The 17,353-nt window shown below is 44.8% G+C and overlaps 1 protein-coding gene across 1 annotated transcript in view; it reads right to left on the bottom strand.

Annotated features, from left to right (window-relative positions):
• Window positions 1–298: 298 nt before the first annotated feature.
• The window catches only part of TSPAN7 (tetraspanin 7), a gene marked incomplete at both ends in the record, with an annotated part of 115,309 nt that continues 98,254 nt past the window's right edge, over window positions 299–17,353 (bottom strand). Inside the window, 5 exons of the mRNA XM_084258048.1 lie at window positions 299–367; window positions 4,123–4,206; window positions 9,337–9,492; window positions 10,903–10,998; window positions 13,514–13,588. Of these exons, the coding sequence (XP_084114174.1) occupies window positions 299–367; window positions 4,123–4,206; window positions 9,337–9,492; window positions 10,903–10,998; window positions 13,514–13,588 (480 nt within the window). The remainder of the gene's footprint in view (window positions 368–4,122; window positions 4,207–9,336; window positions 9,493–10,902; window positions 10,999–13,513; window positions 13,589–17,353) is intronic.

Here is a 17,353-nt window from a genome sequence, read left to right as displayed (position 1 = left end):
CTCTAAAATTCTTTGGAAGTCTTTCAAAGATTGCTGCAGTTGTTTTTTCACACAGGTCTCTTATTCTGTCGTTCTTGAAAGACTAAGAGAAAAATGAAAACATGTCAGAGATTCATCATTAATAAGGGCTTAAAATAAGGTAACAAGCTGAAGAGAACATTAATTTCCCACAGCTCTTCCCCAGGCCCAGAGAAATGAGGTTTCCACACATGGACCAACACAACCAAGATCAGATTCACCACGTGAATGATAATCTGTGCCCCCAAGGAGAAGCTCCCCATGGCCGCTCACCTTCTCCTTACACCATCTCGTACTGGTTGGCCGTGATGAACCGCGACAGACAGCAGGCCAGTAGCATGCCGATGAGCTGTTGCCAGGGCAGAAAAGGAAAATGAGTCTTCAGTCACTGAGCTACATCCCTCTTTGATGCGCCCCTGTCCTGGTCATGTTTGACCACGAGGCTATCTGAGCAAATATGAAGAAAGGGTGCGCCAGAAAAAGTTCCAGCCCGATTTCAACTGTGGGATTTATGACTTAGGGAGCAGCCTAACTGCTGATGCAGGCCAACTGGAGGGTTCTAGTTCTAGCTTGTTCTGGCCATTTAAAAACCACTTTTGACACAGTGGTCTTAAAATCTGTTCATGTTCCGAGAGGAATGAAAACACGAAATACCAGAGAATTTAGCAAACTCTTAAAAAAAATGTCCCAAATTAGTTGAAAGCTCAATATAGTATGAGAAGCTGTTGGGATGCAATTTTGGGGCACCCCCAGAAAAGAGCTGGAGGTCTGGGCAATGGCCAGCATGGGTAACAAGTGATCCTGGGGCTCGGCGGATCACGAGTCAGAAAGGACTCCAAAAGGTGGAAAGGGGCAGTGAGAGAGAGGCCTTGTCAGCAAAGCAGTAGGTGAGAAAGGTGACAGGCAAAGGCGACCCCCCCCCCCCCGTGGTGATCCTGGGAGGTAAACGTGGTCCAGGCCCTGATTCGTGAGCAACAGAGAGAGGACAACAAACAGCTGTAAAGGGAATTTTCTTGATAAGACAGTGAAAAGCAACAAGTCAAAAATTGAGGCCCTTATAATACCTGTGCAGATTTTATGTTAATGACTTAACTGGGAAATTCAATAAAGCTTTTGTGTCTTTGGGAGAGTGCTAAGGAATTCAATTGGAAATGAAACTGTATAAATGCTATTAGGGATCTTCACAGACGATACTAGAGGAATAAGTAAATAGTTCCCTTAGTCTTATTTCGCCACCTCTCATTAAGGCGATCAACAGCGTTGTGCAGCCTGCTTATAGAAAAGGTAAACAAGTCCCCTCAAGGGCGCGGAAGAGAATTCTTGACCCATAATGGATCATACCAGTCTGCAGGGCTGAGGGCCAGGAGATGGATGGATAGCAAGAGAGTCTGTATTTTTGAATGAATACCCTTTTCCTTCCAATACTGCTGACTGAAACCCTTGCATTATAAAGGCACAAAATGAGTTTGCTTTAGGTACTACCAGAATTAAGATCGAGGGTGATCTTTGGCCTAAACGTTTAATACAGCACACCAGGGAGCAGGTCAGAATTGTCATTCTGGATCTTTAGTAACCACCCAGGCTCAGGCAAGTCACTTCATCTTCCTCTTCTAGAAAATAGCCCTAGGTCAATATGACTGACTCATCCTCATCAGCCAGCACTTACTGAGTTTTACTATCACACTGGTCCTGAAAGTTTTGAACACATGTAATTAAAGCTCTGGCTCCAGGTCAATGACCAGGATCAGTAGGGCTGGTTCCTCCTGAACCAGCATTGGGTCAGTGGCCTCTGCTGTTCTAGGGAGGCCCTTGAGCTACTGGCATCTGGAAGTCAACTTGAGCTTCCAGGGACCTGGAGGCTGCAGGCGGCATTAAAGCTGCAGTTCCTAGCATATCTGGCTAGTAAAAGCCATCCTCGGCTCTTCCTCTGCCAGTCCCACACTGAGCATGGCTGGCCTCGGGCCACTGTCCCATGACACCTATCCAGTCACGTGGGAGAACAGTACCACCTCCATGATGCCACCAGGCTGTGCTTGGTTTTCTGATGCCATCAATGAAGTGATACCTTGATGGGACCTAATCTCTCTGCAGTGGGTTTCTGTTTAGGGGTTCTTGGAGATCAACACTCCTCTATCACTGCCTCCAGAGGGTCACAGAGCAAACTCAACAATCCCCACATAGAAATTGATGCTCATCAGGCCAGATAACCATTCATCTAAGTGTAAATCCCTTCAGAAGGATGCAAGAGAGAAGTAGAGGGGAGATGTCAACAGATATTTTATGACTCAGTTCACCTCGCTGATGAAAACAGGATTGTCCCCCACTCCCTCATGGCCACATGGAAACAGTCTTCAACAATAAGCTATTGCATCTGTGAGATTTCAGACTCTTTAAGGCTCTCTTCTCTCCAAACAGAGTATCGCATCATGTCTCTTTATGGGACAGTGACAGCCATGCTGGGAGATCTCAATAGTCCTTCCTCAGAGGGGACAGTCTCCTGGAACACCAAGCACTGTGACATGCCTGTGGGTGCTCCCCTGACACTGCACGTACACGTGGAAAGTGAACCATGTGTGAGAGCTGTCAAGTGCATCCTGCACATGTGCATAGGACAAGCGATCCAGGATGCTCCAAAATGCCCCCTGGATGTGACAGGTCACTGAAGTGTCATTACTGAAATATAAATGCACCCAGAATAAAGGTCAGGCCATCAATGCTTTTTAGCTATTTCTGGAAACTGGGTTTATTGTCACTGTTTGTGACACCCTCTGATTTGACTGTGTTGGTGTGTTGAGGGTTTCAGTTGGTTCATGAGCTGCAAGAAACGAATCTGGTAAAAGAATTTTGAAATTACCACAAGAAATACACACTCAAGTTGGCTGAGTCCAAGGCTCTTGTAAGATGAAACATCACCCAGGTTTTTGTAACTGCTCAGAAAGAAAAGATTTTCATCCTCTCTTAAAGTTAAGGTTAAGCACTTTATTTACAAAAGCTACCAGGCTAATGCCTATTCATCTTGATCCAAGTGACACACAGTTACGTTCATTTTGTGGTAATTCAATAAGCTGTAAACTTAGAATTTATGCGCTTTTCTCTACATGCCATATTTCAATTAAAAAAGTTTTAGGAAGAAACTTGAAGAACATTAAAGTGCATCCACATTACTCAGTAGGAAGGAAAGAGGTGCAGGGGGAGCAAAAAAGTTAATTCTAGCCCGAGAGAGCCAATGAAGAATTCAGGCAGGGAAAATTAGAGCCTCCAAAACATTACTGAGATAACAAAATTGGGCTTTGTTGGAAAACAATCTGTTGGTCTTAAAAAGTTGTGAGTTAGACATACATATTTGTTATTTTTTATATATTCTTTGTTATTATATATAAGCATAGATGCCAATCTTTTTACCCACAGCAACTTTATAGCCAAGATATAGCATTTGGTTAGGGTATCAGAAGCCCAAGGAAAAGTAAACTGCCTGGCAGAGTGGGAAAATTTTTAGATTAAGCTTATTATGCTTCATTTTAAGAAGTGTGTCACTCCTTTAATTTGCATACTTCCTCCTTTGTTTTTGTAGAGGCTGGGTGGAGATAAAGCGATATAAAAGGTAATAGACAAAATAAACAAAAATTTGTTATCCTATTAAGAAACAGAAGAGTCAAACCTAGAGATTAAAATAATGATCGCAAGATGAAGTTTGCTAAATTTCCAGGGCGGGTTCTCACGCATAACCCACAGGAACTAAGAAAACAGTCAGCCCAGAAAAGCCATCCCCACCAATCCAGATCAGCCATTTAATATTTGGAGTTGTTTATGCTCCAATTAAACCAGCACTTTGTTCAGTTAACCTCCATCTGACCTACAGAAGAAGCAAGTTGTTTTTCTGGAGCTAGTCATTAGTTGAACTGTAACCAATATTCCCTTGATGGCAAAACTTCATTTAAGTTGAAAAAGGGAAATCAATAAACAGATGACCTGAGGACTAACGAGCAGGGAGCTCTGACCCCATCCATCAGGCCTCCCCAAGGCACAGGGGGGCGGGCAGGGAATCTGGAGGGCAGGAAAGGAGAGCTGGAGGCCGGGAAAGGACGGCACAGTCACGCGGGCTACCTGGGAGAATGCGATTCCAAAAGCCACTCCAGCGATGATTCCCATGTTAGTCTCCATGAAACTGGTCACCAGGTCATAACAACCCTGGAAACAGAGAGAGAACAGTCTCGGAGATGTGTTTTACTCAGGACAGACTGGGCTGTGTCCACTTGCACCCACATGCATTCCAACCTTAATTCAGCAAATACCTTAGGAACTTGCTAGCCTTCTTTGCCAACTTAAAATGAAAAATTTCAATAAGAAAGTATAGAGGGGGGCCTCCCCTGGTGGCGCAGCGGTTGAGCGCTAGGCTGCGAGGCTTCCCGCAGCCTCTGCAGCACCGGTTTGTTCCTCGGCCGCTGGCAAGGGTTCCCCCGCCCTCCCCCCCAAAAAAAGAAAGTATAGAGGGTAGTAGGATGAATTCCTAAGTGACACTTCCTCTGACATCACAATTAACATATGACCAATCTTATTTCATTTAAATCTCCCCAGCTCCCTTCCCGTGGCTGGATTATGTTAAAGCAAATCCTCGATATGTACTTTCACCTTACAGGTGTTTCAGTATTAAATTTAGCAAGAAATCTATAGGCTCTGGGAAGCAAACATTGCAGAGACACAGAAGTGGACCTGCACAGCTGAAAAGACATTCCCCACCCTTGAACTGGACGACTCAGCATCATAAACATAGTGACCAGCATTTTTTGGACAGCAAATGACAAAAACTTTGATAAATAATGTAGAATCATCTGAATAGAGAGGTGTTTGAATACTCGCCAAGTTCATTGAGTTCTAGATTCTTTCTAAGGAAACCATTATTTTTTTTAATAGGGAAAACCAATGAACTAGAGTAATCTTTCCCACTAACGTACTATTGGATCTCGAATATGTCACTTCCTCTTTCTAGATGTCAACAGCTTAATCCATAAAAGGAAATGAATTTACCTTTAACATACTATGAAATCTCCAAATGTTGAGAGGAGAAATTCATTCTCCAAATGTTGTGATTAAAACCAACACCAATTTTACCAACTGTAATGTTAGTTTGTTATGTCATTCACCTTTCCTTAAAGACAGGTGATCTTTAAAAGAAATAATCTGGTCAGTGTTCAAAAAGGTTGTTAAACAAGTTTTTAGTTGTTTTTTATTCTGGATTACATCTTATCCATGTAATTCGGGTAGGAAACAATAAATTTGGTGCATCACCCATGATGCAAACTCTCCCTGTTAAATATATGACTCAACCTAGGCTTCTGAATTGATGTATTCAGCTTTGGTAGACACGTTGTTTTCTAGCTTTCCAAAAAAAAAACAAAACAAAAAACTTCAACTTGAATGCATAAAGTCTAAATAAAAAAAATCAAGACATTAATTTCAGAGAAGGTAAAGACTCTTATTTATCAAAAAAAAGGCACATTAAAGTGTAACAATATCTGAAGAACCACCACCAAAAAGTGTCTCCCATCATTAAAGTCAAAATGTAATGTTTCTCATAAGGTGGGGAAATTCTGCCAGTGCTGTGTCTTCTGATAAGTGATATTTTATGCATTCAGTCTGTTTGCAGAGGAAAAGGCACATTAACTTAGCAGCAGTGCTTTGACACATGTTTTCAATGCAGTGGACAAACGAGTCTCCTTAGTTACCTGATAGAAATTTGAAGGCCAGGATGGGGGTGGAAAAGGAAATACATTATTGTGCTTGGAGAATTTTGGAATTTGATTTTCTCTTTATAGTAGAAGTTTGCTTGCTGATTTCCTTTTGACTGGTGAAACTACATATCACACTATTCTTCAAAAGGTAGTGAAGGGGGAGCAGTATGAATTCAGAAGAAGTTAAAGGGAGAAGAGAAGAGGATATTCTCATTTTTTTCCAAATGGTAGAGTTAAGATAGCATTTTACTGTGCCTGCCATGATTGAAGTCAAGTCATGTGTTGCTTCATGACATTTTGGTCAATGACAGACCACACACGATGGTGGCCCAGTGGGCGAGCCCATCCACCATATACCATCTGCCGGCTCTACCAGGCGGGTTCATGTGATTACACTGACATTCTCATGACAACAAAAATCACCTCAGGACACATATTCCCTGCATTAAGTGACGCATGGCTGCACCTTCTCCCACAGTGAATGGTAGGGTGAAGGAAAGACATTCAGAACACATGATGTTAAGACGAGCTCAAAATACAAAAACACAAACCCAGTAATAAAAATCAGAAAGAAGTGAGGTGGGCTGTTTTCTTATGCTGCAAAATGCCTGCCTGGCATAGGTTTGTGTTCCTGTGCACTTTAACTCAATATGTGAGCTGAATAAATTTTTTGAACTTTGATTTTTAATCTACTGTCTGAGATTTCAGAGTCAATCATATTATTTTTGATAAGAGCACCCTGACCAGTAACAGAAATCAGAAAAACTAAGTAGTTACCTGGTAGAAGCACAATGGGCCAGATCATTCTCTCTAAATCTTGCTCTTCAAAGTGAGGTTTTTCCATGAGCAGCAACAGCAGCATTCAGGATTTTGTTAGAAATGCAGAATATTGACCTACTAAAGTCACAATCTGCCTAATCTCTGGGTTACCTGTTTTATTGAATAGTAATGAACATGAACAAGATCTCGGGAAGCTTTACATGCTCATTATAGTTTGAGAAGTCCTTTATAGACAAAGAGTCCCCCCCATTACTTTTGACTCCAAATAAGAAAGCAAATTAATGAATCATAGCAGTAAGACTGTTACTTAAAATGAGAAGATGAAAGGGATTTAGCTTCTTTGTTGTTTAAATAATCCAAGACCAAGGCTGAAATAAAAGATTTCTAGTTCTGGATTTTTCTCTATTAGACTCAATGTGGACCCACAAGCATGGACCTGTACTGCAAGAACAGCTTTATACTGTACTCCCAGGCCAGGTTTGCAGTCCACCTAAGTTCTCCACTAAGCTGTGATTGTATCAGTCTACAACAACCTCTTCTAATTTCCTAAAATAAAAGCCTGGTTGTCAGGTGTGTGATAAATCAACAGAGATCTGCTAAGTGTCCTAAGAAGCGACCAGAAACAGAACAGGTAATTTGCTTACCCTTTTGACACATATAAATGGACATGGTCACCAATGTAAAAAATCTTCAATACTAGGAGTAGATAGTTGGTCCCAAGAAGGTTCTGGGAAAACACATCTCAGTAACTGCCAACCAGCTATCCCTTCTTCTTGCCCTTGCCCTTAAAAACTGTCAAGCAATTTCTAAGGAGTAGAAGTTCAGTCAATGCTACTAGCCAAATGAAGCTGTAGATATCCCATCATCCTACCAATAAAATCTAAAACAAAACAATAAATATCCTGCTTGGCTCTTCTTACTTCCTCCTGTTCTCTCTCAGTTATTTGTATAAGTCAGTGTTTAGGCCTACAGGTATGAGCCAAGGGTCATGTTTCTGTGCCATTAGAGAATAGAGTTGAAGACATCAAAACATATGCAGAGATTTAGAAGCCATTTATTCTATATAACAGGATTCCATGTAACTAAAATGTGGCCATAGTTATGCTTTCTGGGGAGGGAGCCGGGGGGTGGGGGGTGGCAGGGGAGCTAAAAGACACAGTGGGGGACAGTAGAACACCAACTTCACCATTGTGACGTTTACCTAACAGTTAACATTCAACGTTACAATTAATATTTCTCATGCCCTTACTGTGCGCCAGGCACTGCACTTTAGATGTTTTATGACATTTAATCCTCTTATCAACCCTAAGGGGCAGGAACTGGAAAATGTAGAATAACTTGATCAAGATCACACGAGCAGCAAATGGATGAACCAGAATTTCAACTGGAGTCTGACTCCAGACGCTGTTGTCCTGACCTCTAGATTCTCACTGTTTAAACAGAGAAGTATGGGTATCAAGCTTTCATCAACCATTTATGGTTGCTGCTTCTCCAAATGGCTGCCTGAGGGTCTGTTACCCAATGCCTCAATACCATAAGGCCCTTCTTGTCTTTTACGAATTGGACCATCTAACACAGGCTAGGTATATGCTTGGCACTCCAAAAAATAGCATAGTGACATGTAGGGGCACTCAGTGGGGGATGTCCAGGAAGAAAGCAGAAGCCACCTTAAACTAATAAGGGCTGAAGGACACTCTAACTTGGGGTTCACATAAAAATTCCAGTAGGAACTGATGTCCTCTTAGTTGGACAAGAAGTTGTCAATACTGAGCATCTTACCTCACCACACCAATGGACAAAATAATAAACTCAGGAAGACAAAAAGAGTTTCTAGAAGGGCAGTAATGCCTTGCGGTGTTTATGCTACAAATACCAAAATGAAATGAGAGAAATACAGAAAGAATCTTTTGCATTCTAATCTTGAGAGAATGGTTCTCTTCTCTCTATGAATTATTCAACAGTTGGCCCAGACTACATAGAAATGTGAAGACCTGAGAAGAATAGAATTTTATCTTAGGAAGAAAATTTACCCAGTGGCTGCATAACCACAGGTAAATTCAATAGTACATTTGGCGTCCCCTCCCTTTTGTTTTGCCAAAGGATATTTTCTGTCTGGGGGTGTCTGTAAATGTTTAAGAATCTAGACAGCTTCACACGCACATGTAGCATGTCTTCATCACAGTCTCTGTAAAGTGGGATACAAGACCGCTTCCCTTTTCTCTACTGGAATTTCATTTCCCTCATTTCTACTATGTACTAACTTTCACATTTCTGTTAGCCAATTTTTTCCCTCTCCAATTTCTTTGGGTTGTAGGATGTTGACAGTGAGTTGAACTGTGTGATTTCTTTTCCGGCAGCACTGAACTTCCTAAAATAAAGGCCACCCTCTTAGCAAAGGCAGATGCTGTCTATCAACTCTACTCCCCCTTCTTGCTAAGAACTGGCACCCAGCAGTGAATAATGTCATGTTTAGAAGTAGATTAAGCCAGAGAAAGACACCCAGAAAGAAGAAAGTCAACATTTTCTCTCTGACAGAAGCAGCAGAGTTAACAGGAATCACTCACTAAACCTTCTTAACTATGCCCGGTCAATTCTAAGGCAGAAGGTACAAGGCCCAGCTGAGACACAGCTTTCTCCCTCACTGGTGGGCAGCCTCCCGTGCCTCAGGCAATAAAGGACCACAAAGGAGTGCCCCTGACTCCCTCCTAGATTCCCACTTCTAACTTGCTTTTCATAATTTCACAGAAACAAAGAAAGCCCTCCCACCACCTCTCCCATAACCCCATCAGAGCTGAGAAAAAGCAAGTACCTTCTGGTTCACTTTGGTGGCAGCCACGGTCAGATTGTGTAGATCCTGGGGATTGCAATCAGTGTCATTCATGCAGCAACTTGGGGGGATGCCGTGCTCCAGGAAGTAGGGGCTGGTGCTCCAGTTGGTGTAGTTCTGCACACCACAGCAGCTCAGCTGTGAACAGGGAAAGGAAAAAAATCAAAGCAAGACAGATCTAAGACACTGCGGTCCCATTCACTGCCCTGCAACTTTTAAAAGAGAGACACCGGCCAAGCCCCTACGTCAACACGCATAGATTTAGTGAGTAAAGATGAGCTAAAACTCCACGAACTATTACACTCACTGCGAAGCCCTTCCAAACTCACAGAAGGAAGGGAGTCCTTGAATACATATTGTGTTGGCTTTCCTACCACCTCCACCAAGCAAAGCAGCGCTTCTCTGTCCTGGCTAAGCATCAAAATCATTTGGGTGAGTTGGGTGCTGTTAACAATGTTGACGCAGAGATCTACTATATTGGGATTGTCAGAGACGGGGGCCAAGGCAAATATGATTTTCCAAAGGTCTTTGCAGAAGCTATACTAATAAGTAAATAAACAGATTTTTTGGTGGGGGTGGGGTGGGGGATGCACATAGAGGAAGAGAGAGCTTGTGTTGGGCCACAGCAGCCCAGCTGCCTGGCTTTGTAGACCAAATTTTACTTGGACACAGCTCTGCCTATGGTTTACATGTTGTGTGTGGCTGCTTTCCAGCTTCAACACAGAGCTGAGTAGTAATGATGGGGACTACCTGGCCCTCAAAGCCTAAAATAAGTTACTATATGACTCTTCAGCAAAGATTTGTCAACCAATGACCTAGAGAATATTAAAGTGGGGCAAAAATATGATTAAGTGACTAAGAAAAAGGTAGACAGTTGTTTGCTCTATTCTTGCAACTTTTCTATACAAGTTTAAAATTTTATCAAAATGAATTACCAAAGAAATAAAAGCACCACTTGGGAAGTAAGCACGAAACAAGAACAAACACCTCCAACAGCAAACCTCCCCTGTGGATCCTGAACAATCAGGCTAGGCCATCAGTACGTGCCGCTCTGTTTTCCTCATTCCTTTGCAAAGCTCCAGGCAGGCTGGGCCACTCCACACTGGGGGAATTTCTTCTACACCTACCCTGCACCCCTACGATACTGTCCAGGGCAGGGAACACAACTCACCTGAGCTCACCCAATCGAAAACACCACTGCCAGAATGCCAGTCTTGGGGAATGGTCTTGCAGTAAGGCTGACATATTCTCACTGCCTGCCTCCTTCCAAGAGTTCAGATTTTTAAGGGCAAACCTGTTCACTGGGCTGCTCACAAGTTTACTGATGAAAGGCGCACTGCAGGCACTGGTCCTTGTTGACAATGATTACCTGCATCAGTGTACCTGGACAGGTGCCTGCTGTCCGACTCTTGGAAAAGGAGCTGGACCAAGACTTGGGGGATGGTAATCGACAGACCAATGCTACCAGCCCACCCTCACTGACAGCCCACATGTCCAAGGTCAGACCCTCGCAGGCACTTGGCAGCTGATCTCCTTCCCCGGACTTACGCTGCGCTGCACATGATCCACCGCCCGGCTCCGCTCATCATTGCCATTGTAGTTCTGCATGGCATCCGAGTAAGTCCTCAGGAAGGTGTTCTTGATCTAGGGAAGACAAGGAAGAAATGCTTCTGGCCCTCTGCAGCCCAAATGAAACTGGTTTCATATCAACTTCAACCCCAAAATAGCCTCTTCTGAAAGTCTCTGAATCAATATAGGTCAGGGAGGGCAAGATCTTTTGTTCTGAGACAAAAGAGCTCACAGAACTGACCAAGAAGCTTTCTATTAGTTCAGCAATTAAAGAAATGATCCCCCTCACGCCCACTCCAGAGGACGCCTGCCTTGTGACCAACTCAAGTGGTGAGTCAGCTTTTGAGAGGGTGGTGAGCTGCCAAAACTCAGGCCTGGGATTTCTAGGTATTTTCTTCCAATTTATTGATGCCCATCTGTCTTCTGATAATTTTTGCTGCCATCACTCAGGAGAATATTAAATGGCAGGTCATTGGGGATAGGAAGACTGGTGTTTTGGCCAGAAACAGATCCCTATTCAGGCTGGAACAAAACCAACTTTCAGGTACCTGTCTTCAATGAGGTGTAATGAAGAGGCTAAGGGCAACAGGCTTTTCTTGTTAATAAGTGGTTAACAAAGCCCTTTCTACTTCTGCGTAGAGCTAATTTGGCCCTGGGTTAACTTTCAAGCTCTGATCCCCTGGAAATCTGCTGAAGGTAGAGTGTCAGATGTGTTAGCAGGAAACCCTGCTTGCAAACTGCCCTGATTGGGGAAAGGCCACAGAGAGGACAGCATATGACATGGTGGGGAACTTAGGGTGAAGTATGACAGCGCCCGTGACGAGGCATGTTCCTTGCTGAAATACTGGACACTGGGTCCATGGGACAGTTCCATGAAGTAAAGAGACACTAATTACAAGGGTCTTCAAAGCCAAGGTGGCTATAGCACCCAGTTATGTCGTCCTTTTTCACTGCACCTGCGCTATCTCTCAGGGGTGCACGGGAGCACATGGAATGGACCCGGGCCCACTGCGAGGACTCTCCCTGAAGAAACAAGCCTGCTGATGCCTGGCAGTGAGCTGGGCTTCCTTTACTCTCTCTCTCTGAGTAAAAGTGCTAAGTGTGACCCAGTGTCCTTATGTGTGGTGACTGTTCAGCCAAAGTCAAGACCAGTATGGATTGTCAGAGTAGCCTTGAACTTGAACCCCATTCCACCAGTGCGCTAAGTCTTTCAGATGAGAAGAGGTGAGGTGCATGAGTATGTACCCTGAGTCATCACGAGAAAACCCCCGATGAGGAGCCTGTCACAGCCACACATGGGAGGTCAGTGGGCAAGCGCTCGGGTGGGAATGAGCCAGACTGCTCTTAGGGTTCACAGAGGATTGGGCTCTAGGGCTGTCAAGGCCATGACTTTGGGTTTCACCTCACCTCAAGAATAAAAACGGGGCATTTAATTCCAGACAGCAGCACCTCTATGGAATGGGTTCTAGAAGTCAGCTTTGGCATCTGAGATACCACCTCTGGAAAAGGGGAAAAGCAGGGCACTAGGGAGAGAGGGCAGACAGCACCCAAGGCCAGCTCCCGGGGAACTTTACTTGGCCAAGCAACAAGCAGGGACTGGGAGAGAGGACGCCACAGTAAGGCTCTCGCTCAGCCCATTCCCACAGTCCCCTGCTACCGTGCTCCTCTGTAACACGTGCATGTCTACTCTGGCATTGCTGCTACTGCAAGGGTACACTCAGACATTTGGGGGAGGGGAGATGCAATCAGAACTTTATTGTAGGGCAGACACTTGGGGACCTGACACCAATATACACATCTGAGAGGTGATATCGCGGAGGCTACTGGCCACGGGAGAGTGACCTGTGACCACAGGAGTAGATGTCCATACAGAGCAGCTACCGCACCCTTCCATGGAAGGATGGCCACACGTGTCACAGGGCAGCTGTCCGTGTCCTGGAAACGAGCCATGTGGCTCACAGAACACAACCCAAAATTATTTCCCTCCAGTTTTTTAAATCAAGAATTTTTACATGTAAATTAAAACAAAATGCTGTAGGGATTTGCGCTCATAACGGGCTTCGTTCCTTTTCCCTCAATACTGCACAAAGCAACAGGGGTCCTCATTACTGGGGGGTGAATTTTACCCCTGGGCAGTGGTGGTGGGGTTAGGGGGAGCCAACAGGGGCTCCAGGGAGGAGAGAAGAGAGCACAGGTGACTTTGTGCCTTGGGGCCACAATTAATTTGGCTGGCCTTTGCAGTCTCAGAAATCTTGCCCTACAGACACACACCCATATCTTGCTGAAGCGGCTATTTCAAAAGGAGTATTTCATCTCTATTGAAGGTCACTGCTTTCAGACAAGATGGGGAATCATTTTATGCAACAGCTATATAAAGAAAGAGAAGATCACCAACTAAGGTTTCAAGTTTTGCCAAATGCCGGCATGGAGAATGGTTTTGGCCTTCCAGCTCCTGTTTCAAGACATTTCGAAAACATCAATACCAGTGCAGATGCGAGCGAACCTATATGCAAGCTTTACACATGTCCAGGGGTTTCCAAGATCCTCCTCCCAAAGACCCCAAGTGAGTCCTCCATTTGTGTATACGCACCTCATGACGGAACACGAACCCCGAGATGCCAGCTACAAGCTCAGCCAGGAACACCAGGGACAGAAACATGGCATACTGAAAATCAAGGGAACAAGGACAAAATCAGGGATGTCAGGATGAAGCAGAGTGCGTCTTCAGGGCAGAGGACTAGTGACAAATCCTCACACTCCCTAGAATAAGTTAAGAAGAATTTAGAAGTTTTACCCACATGAGTCTTGACCTAGGAATGTGTTTGTTTAGTATTCGTAAGCATGTTGGGGCACAAGTGCCGAGCAGAAACCAACAAGAGCCTAGCATCGTGCCTGGCTGCTCAGCTCAAGCAGAGAAATCTGGAAGGGCTTTTTGCAGCTAAGACACCTGCTATATTTGGCATCCTTTAGAATCCTTAAGCTGGAAAGTAATGCCAGGGGACATTGCCCTGCCCTTCCTACCACCTTCCCGGTGACGGCCACCCGGGATCTGCAAGCTCACTCCTCCCCAGCCCACCCCTCGCAGCATATTCAGTGCTCAGAGGGTTCCAAGTGTGTGAAAGACTTCCTGTCCCCTAGCCAGGCAGCCTCCCCACCTCCACTCCGTGGTGATGGCTTTGCTTTCAGGAGATACCAGAACCAGCCTAACTGCTCTGCCGCTCAAGACCCTTCATCTCTGTGCGAACATGGCATGGCCATGCTGTGAGCCTGCTGCTTCTCTTCATCCCAGCAGACCACTTCAGTTTCCTCAAGTGCATCTCCTTCCTTGGGAAGGATCTTCCCAAAGACCAGGATGAGCACGGTTGACACTGTCTCTCACTGTGGAGGTCACGCTTCGATATGGCACTGGCAGTGGTGACCGGGGGCTGCTCACCTGTCTTGTTCTGCTCACTACCTGCATGTGACAGCCTTTCAAAATGCAAGCACACAGCACTCGTAACTAATGTGTGCAAGCACCTAAAATGCTTAGAATTTCGTACTCATTTCATGATTCCTGGACATTTCAAGTTGATTTTGTGCGTGTGCGGGCATGGGCATGCCCAAGTTCAGGTATCTAACCTGGCACATGTGAGACATTAAGGGTTTCCATGTTTGTAACTTTGAAAAGCAGATAAAAGAAAAGTGAAGTGATTCTTTGCCGACAAGACATGATTCATGATCTGCTGCTTCTCATCTCAAAGTGAAATACAACAGTCCTGAACATTTGCAATACCCGAGATAATGTTCTGGGATCTGTATAAACTGCATGTGGCTGGATTACTGACTTGTAATGTGAACATATGTCTTGCAAACATATGCTCATGGGATCATAAGTTATTGTTCTCAGCTGGTGACACATATATTAAAAGGAGGAAACACCGGCTTTAAATGCCAGTTGCATTTGGAATATTAATAAAAGCCTCTATACCCACATTTAACGCTCAGCCACTAAAATATCAAACATACAATTACGAGCAGGATTCCCCACATATGACACGTGTCTCTCTGCTTGGTACAAAATACAATCAGAAGCACACTGTAGCGAAAGCCTCACACCAGGCATTGACCCTCCCAGAACGTCCTGTGGGAAAGAACTGTCAGGAAGCAGGTGGATAAAAGGGCATCTGACTTTGTGTGAAGTCCTCCCAGGTTTGCCTTGTCTAGGTTTGCCTCCCAGACCCAGCCTTGTCCTGGACTAACAGTAAAGACGCAGCTTCTCTAGTTCTCTACAAAGTAGAAAGAATTGCTTTCAGTGGTATTGTAATTAATGAAGTTAAATGAGAACTGTAAAATTCCAGACTGACACTGAATCAAAAGGCTTCTTCTGTCAGCAGGCAGATCAGCAGCTTCCTGTCTCTGGGATGTTCCCTCCTTCCAGGAGCTTCCAGAGACAGTTGCTTCTCCTTCAGAAGGCCTCGGCCAAAGGTCTACTGAAAGAGATTGTTCTAAATATAGATGGTTGGGCTTAAGTTTTTGCCAAATGAAAATACTGTAGTAGAAATAGTCCTGGCTTTGGAAAGAGATATCCGCTAGTTTCAATCCCAGCTCCCCACTCTCGGACTGTGTGAACCTGGGCACACTGATTTAACCTCTGGGTCTTTATCATGTCGCATGAAAATATAATGTGCTCTTCCCAGTGGTGATGAGGCATAAGGAAAACTTAGTATGCACCCTGGAGAGTATCTAGTGGGTAAAAGGAACCAAGTGATAGCTTTTAAAAGACTGAAATCAAAACAACCCCCCCAATTCTCTATTCCCCAAAATATTCACCTACTAGCAAGCCAGCAAGTGTTAGAAGGAGAACAAGGCAGCGTGGAGTGAAACCACCTGCAGAGAGAACTCGCACTGCTCACCCACACAGTCTGTTTATGGCTTTACACTTGGCTATGGGGTAACTCTGTCCAAAAAACAAATCCAGGGCTTTTTGAGGGGTAGATTGGGTAAGAGTTTGGACTAACATTTTAGTTAACGAACATGAGGGGCTTGTCTGTGGCTTCATGAGAACGTCTCTCTTCCATCCCTCTCTTCGGTTACAGTATTTGGGTTGCAATGAACCTTCGTTATTTAGTCCAATACTATTCTTTCATCTTTGGACAGAAGCCCAAAGATGTCATATCCTTGCCACTAAGGACTGGAGTCAGTTGGTGTCATGGCCAGGTCTCTCCCTTCACATTTGGACAGATTTTTTGGCCCTTTTTCTTTTCTATGCCTCTGAACCTGATTCTCCCCTTGCTACTCATTGTATAAAGTCAGAGGTTGTCAGCGCTGGTTGTACAAGAGAAGCCCCTGGAGAGCTTCTAGGAAATGTGACGCCAGGGCCTCACCACCATAGATTCAATTGTCTGGAAGTGGAGCCCTGGCAAAAGTGTTCTTCAGAAGCTGCCCAGGTGATCTAAGTATGCGTCCAGAGTTGAGCACATGGCACTAGACCAAAACAAACCCTAGTCTAAAAAGACTAGAAGGTGGACCCAAGGTGCTAGCATAGACACCCTGTGATGACGGCAGTCAAAAGGCCTCGAAATGCCCTCACTATGGCTTTTCCATCAACCTGGAAGGATCACTGGTGGCCACAGGGAGCAGCTTCCTGCCTAGTCTGCAGGGCAGGAAGTGGCCAAAACCAGCACTAATCCCATGAGGTTACCAATGAAGACTGACCACTGCCAGTTGGGAAGGAGCAAGCCCCCCTCACACCTCTGTCACTAGATGGTACTTAAAGTTAGCACAACCTGGAACTAAACAAGGACAGGCCGCACAACACTGAGAGAATCTCTGCATCTCCCTTTCACGGGACGAGACGTCTGAAACAAATCCTTTTCAAACAAAATTTTCTTTTGAGCACAGGCCCATGCTAATTTTTAAAAATAAAATAGAGCATTGAGCAGGTCATCTACCAAAAAGTGAAAACCACAGTAATGGCTTCGACAGCCGGCTGACCTTTGATTCTCATGGCAGGGGTAGCTGGCCTAGTAAAGGCCTGGTAGAGTGAAGTGCTAAGTCTCGGCACCGCATCTACCCTCTCTTGAGCAGGGGAGGATCTGCCTTAGCTCAAGTCCCTTAGCCCCGGGAGTGCAGGTTTAGAGAACAGCACGCACATGCGTCCGAGCACGGCCAGGTTCAAGGAGGAAAAAGCATTGGTCCAATGAGAACCTGGAGACAAAGGGCCGTGCACATCCAGGACGCGGCCTTGCTCACTACAGTTGCACATCACGTGCTTGAGGAGATTTCTGAGTTCAAAACTGGAACAGGGCATTTGCCATGAGGCTATAAATGGCCTGCTGGAACCGTCAGCCACCGCTTTGTCATCGTCTGCCTCAAGGGACCAGGACTGGATATTTTATGTGTGCCAGGCTGTGTCTGGGATTGTTTTTCTCTCTGGGGGATGAAGGGGTGG

Source organism: Talpa europaea, assembly GCF_964194135.1.
Source record: "Talpa europaea genome assembly, chromosome: X".
Lineage (NCBI taxonomy): Eukaryota > Metazoa > Chordata > Mammalia > Eulipotyphla > Talpidae > Talpa > Talpa europaea.
Note: the sequence above shows the minus strand (reverse complement) of the source record. Positions and strands in the feature narration are given on the sequence as shown.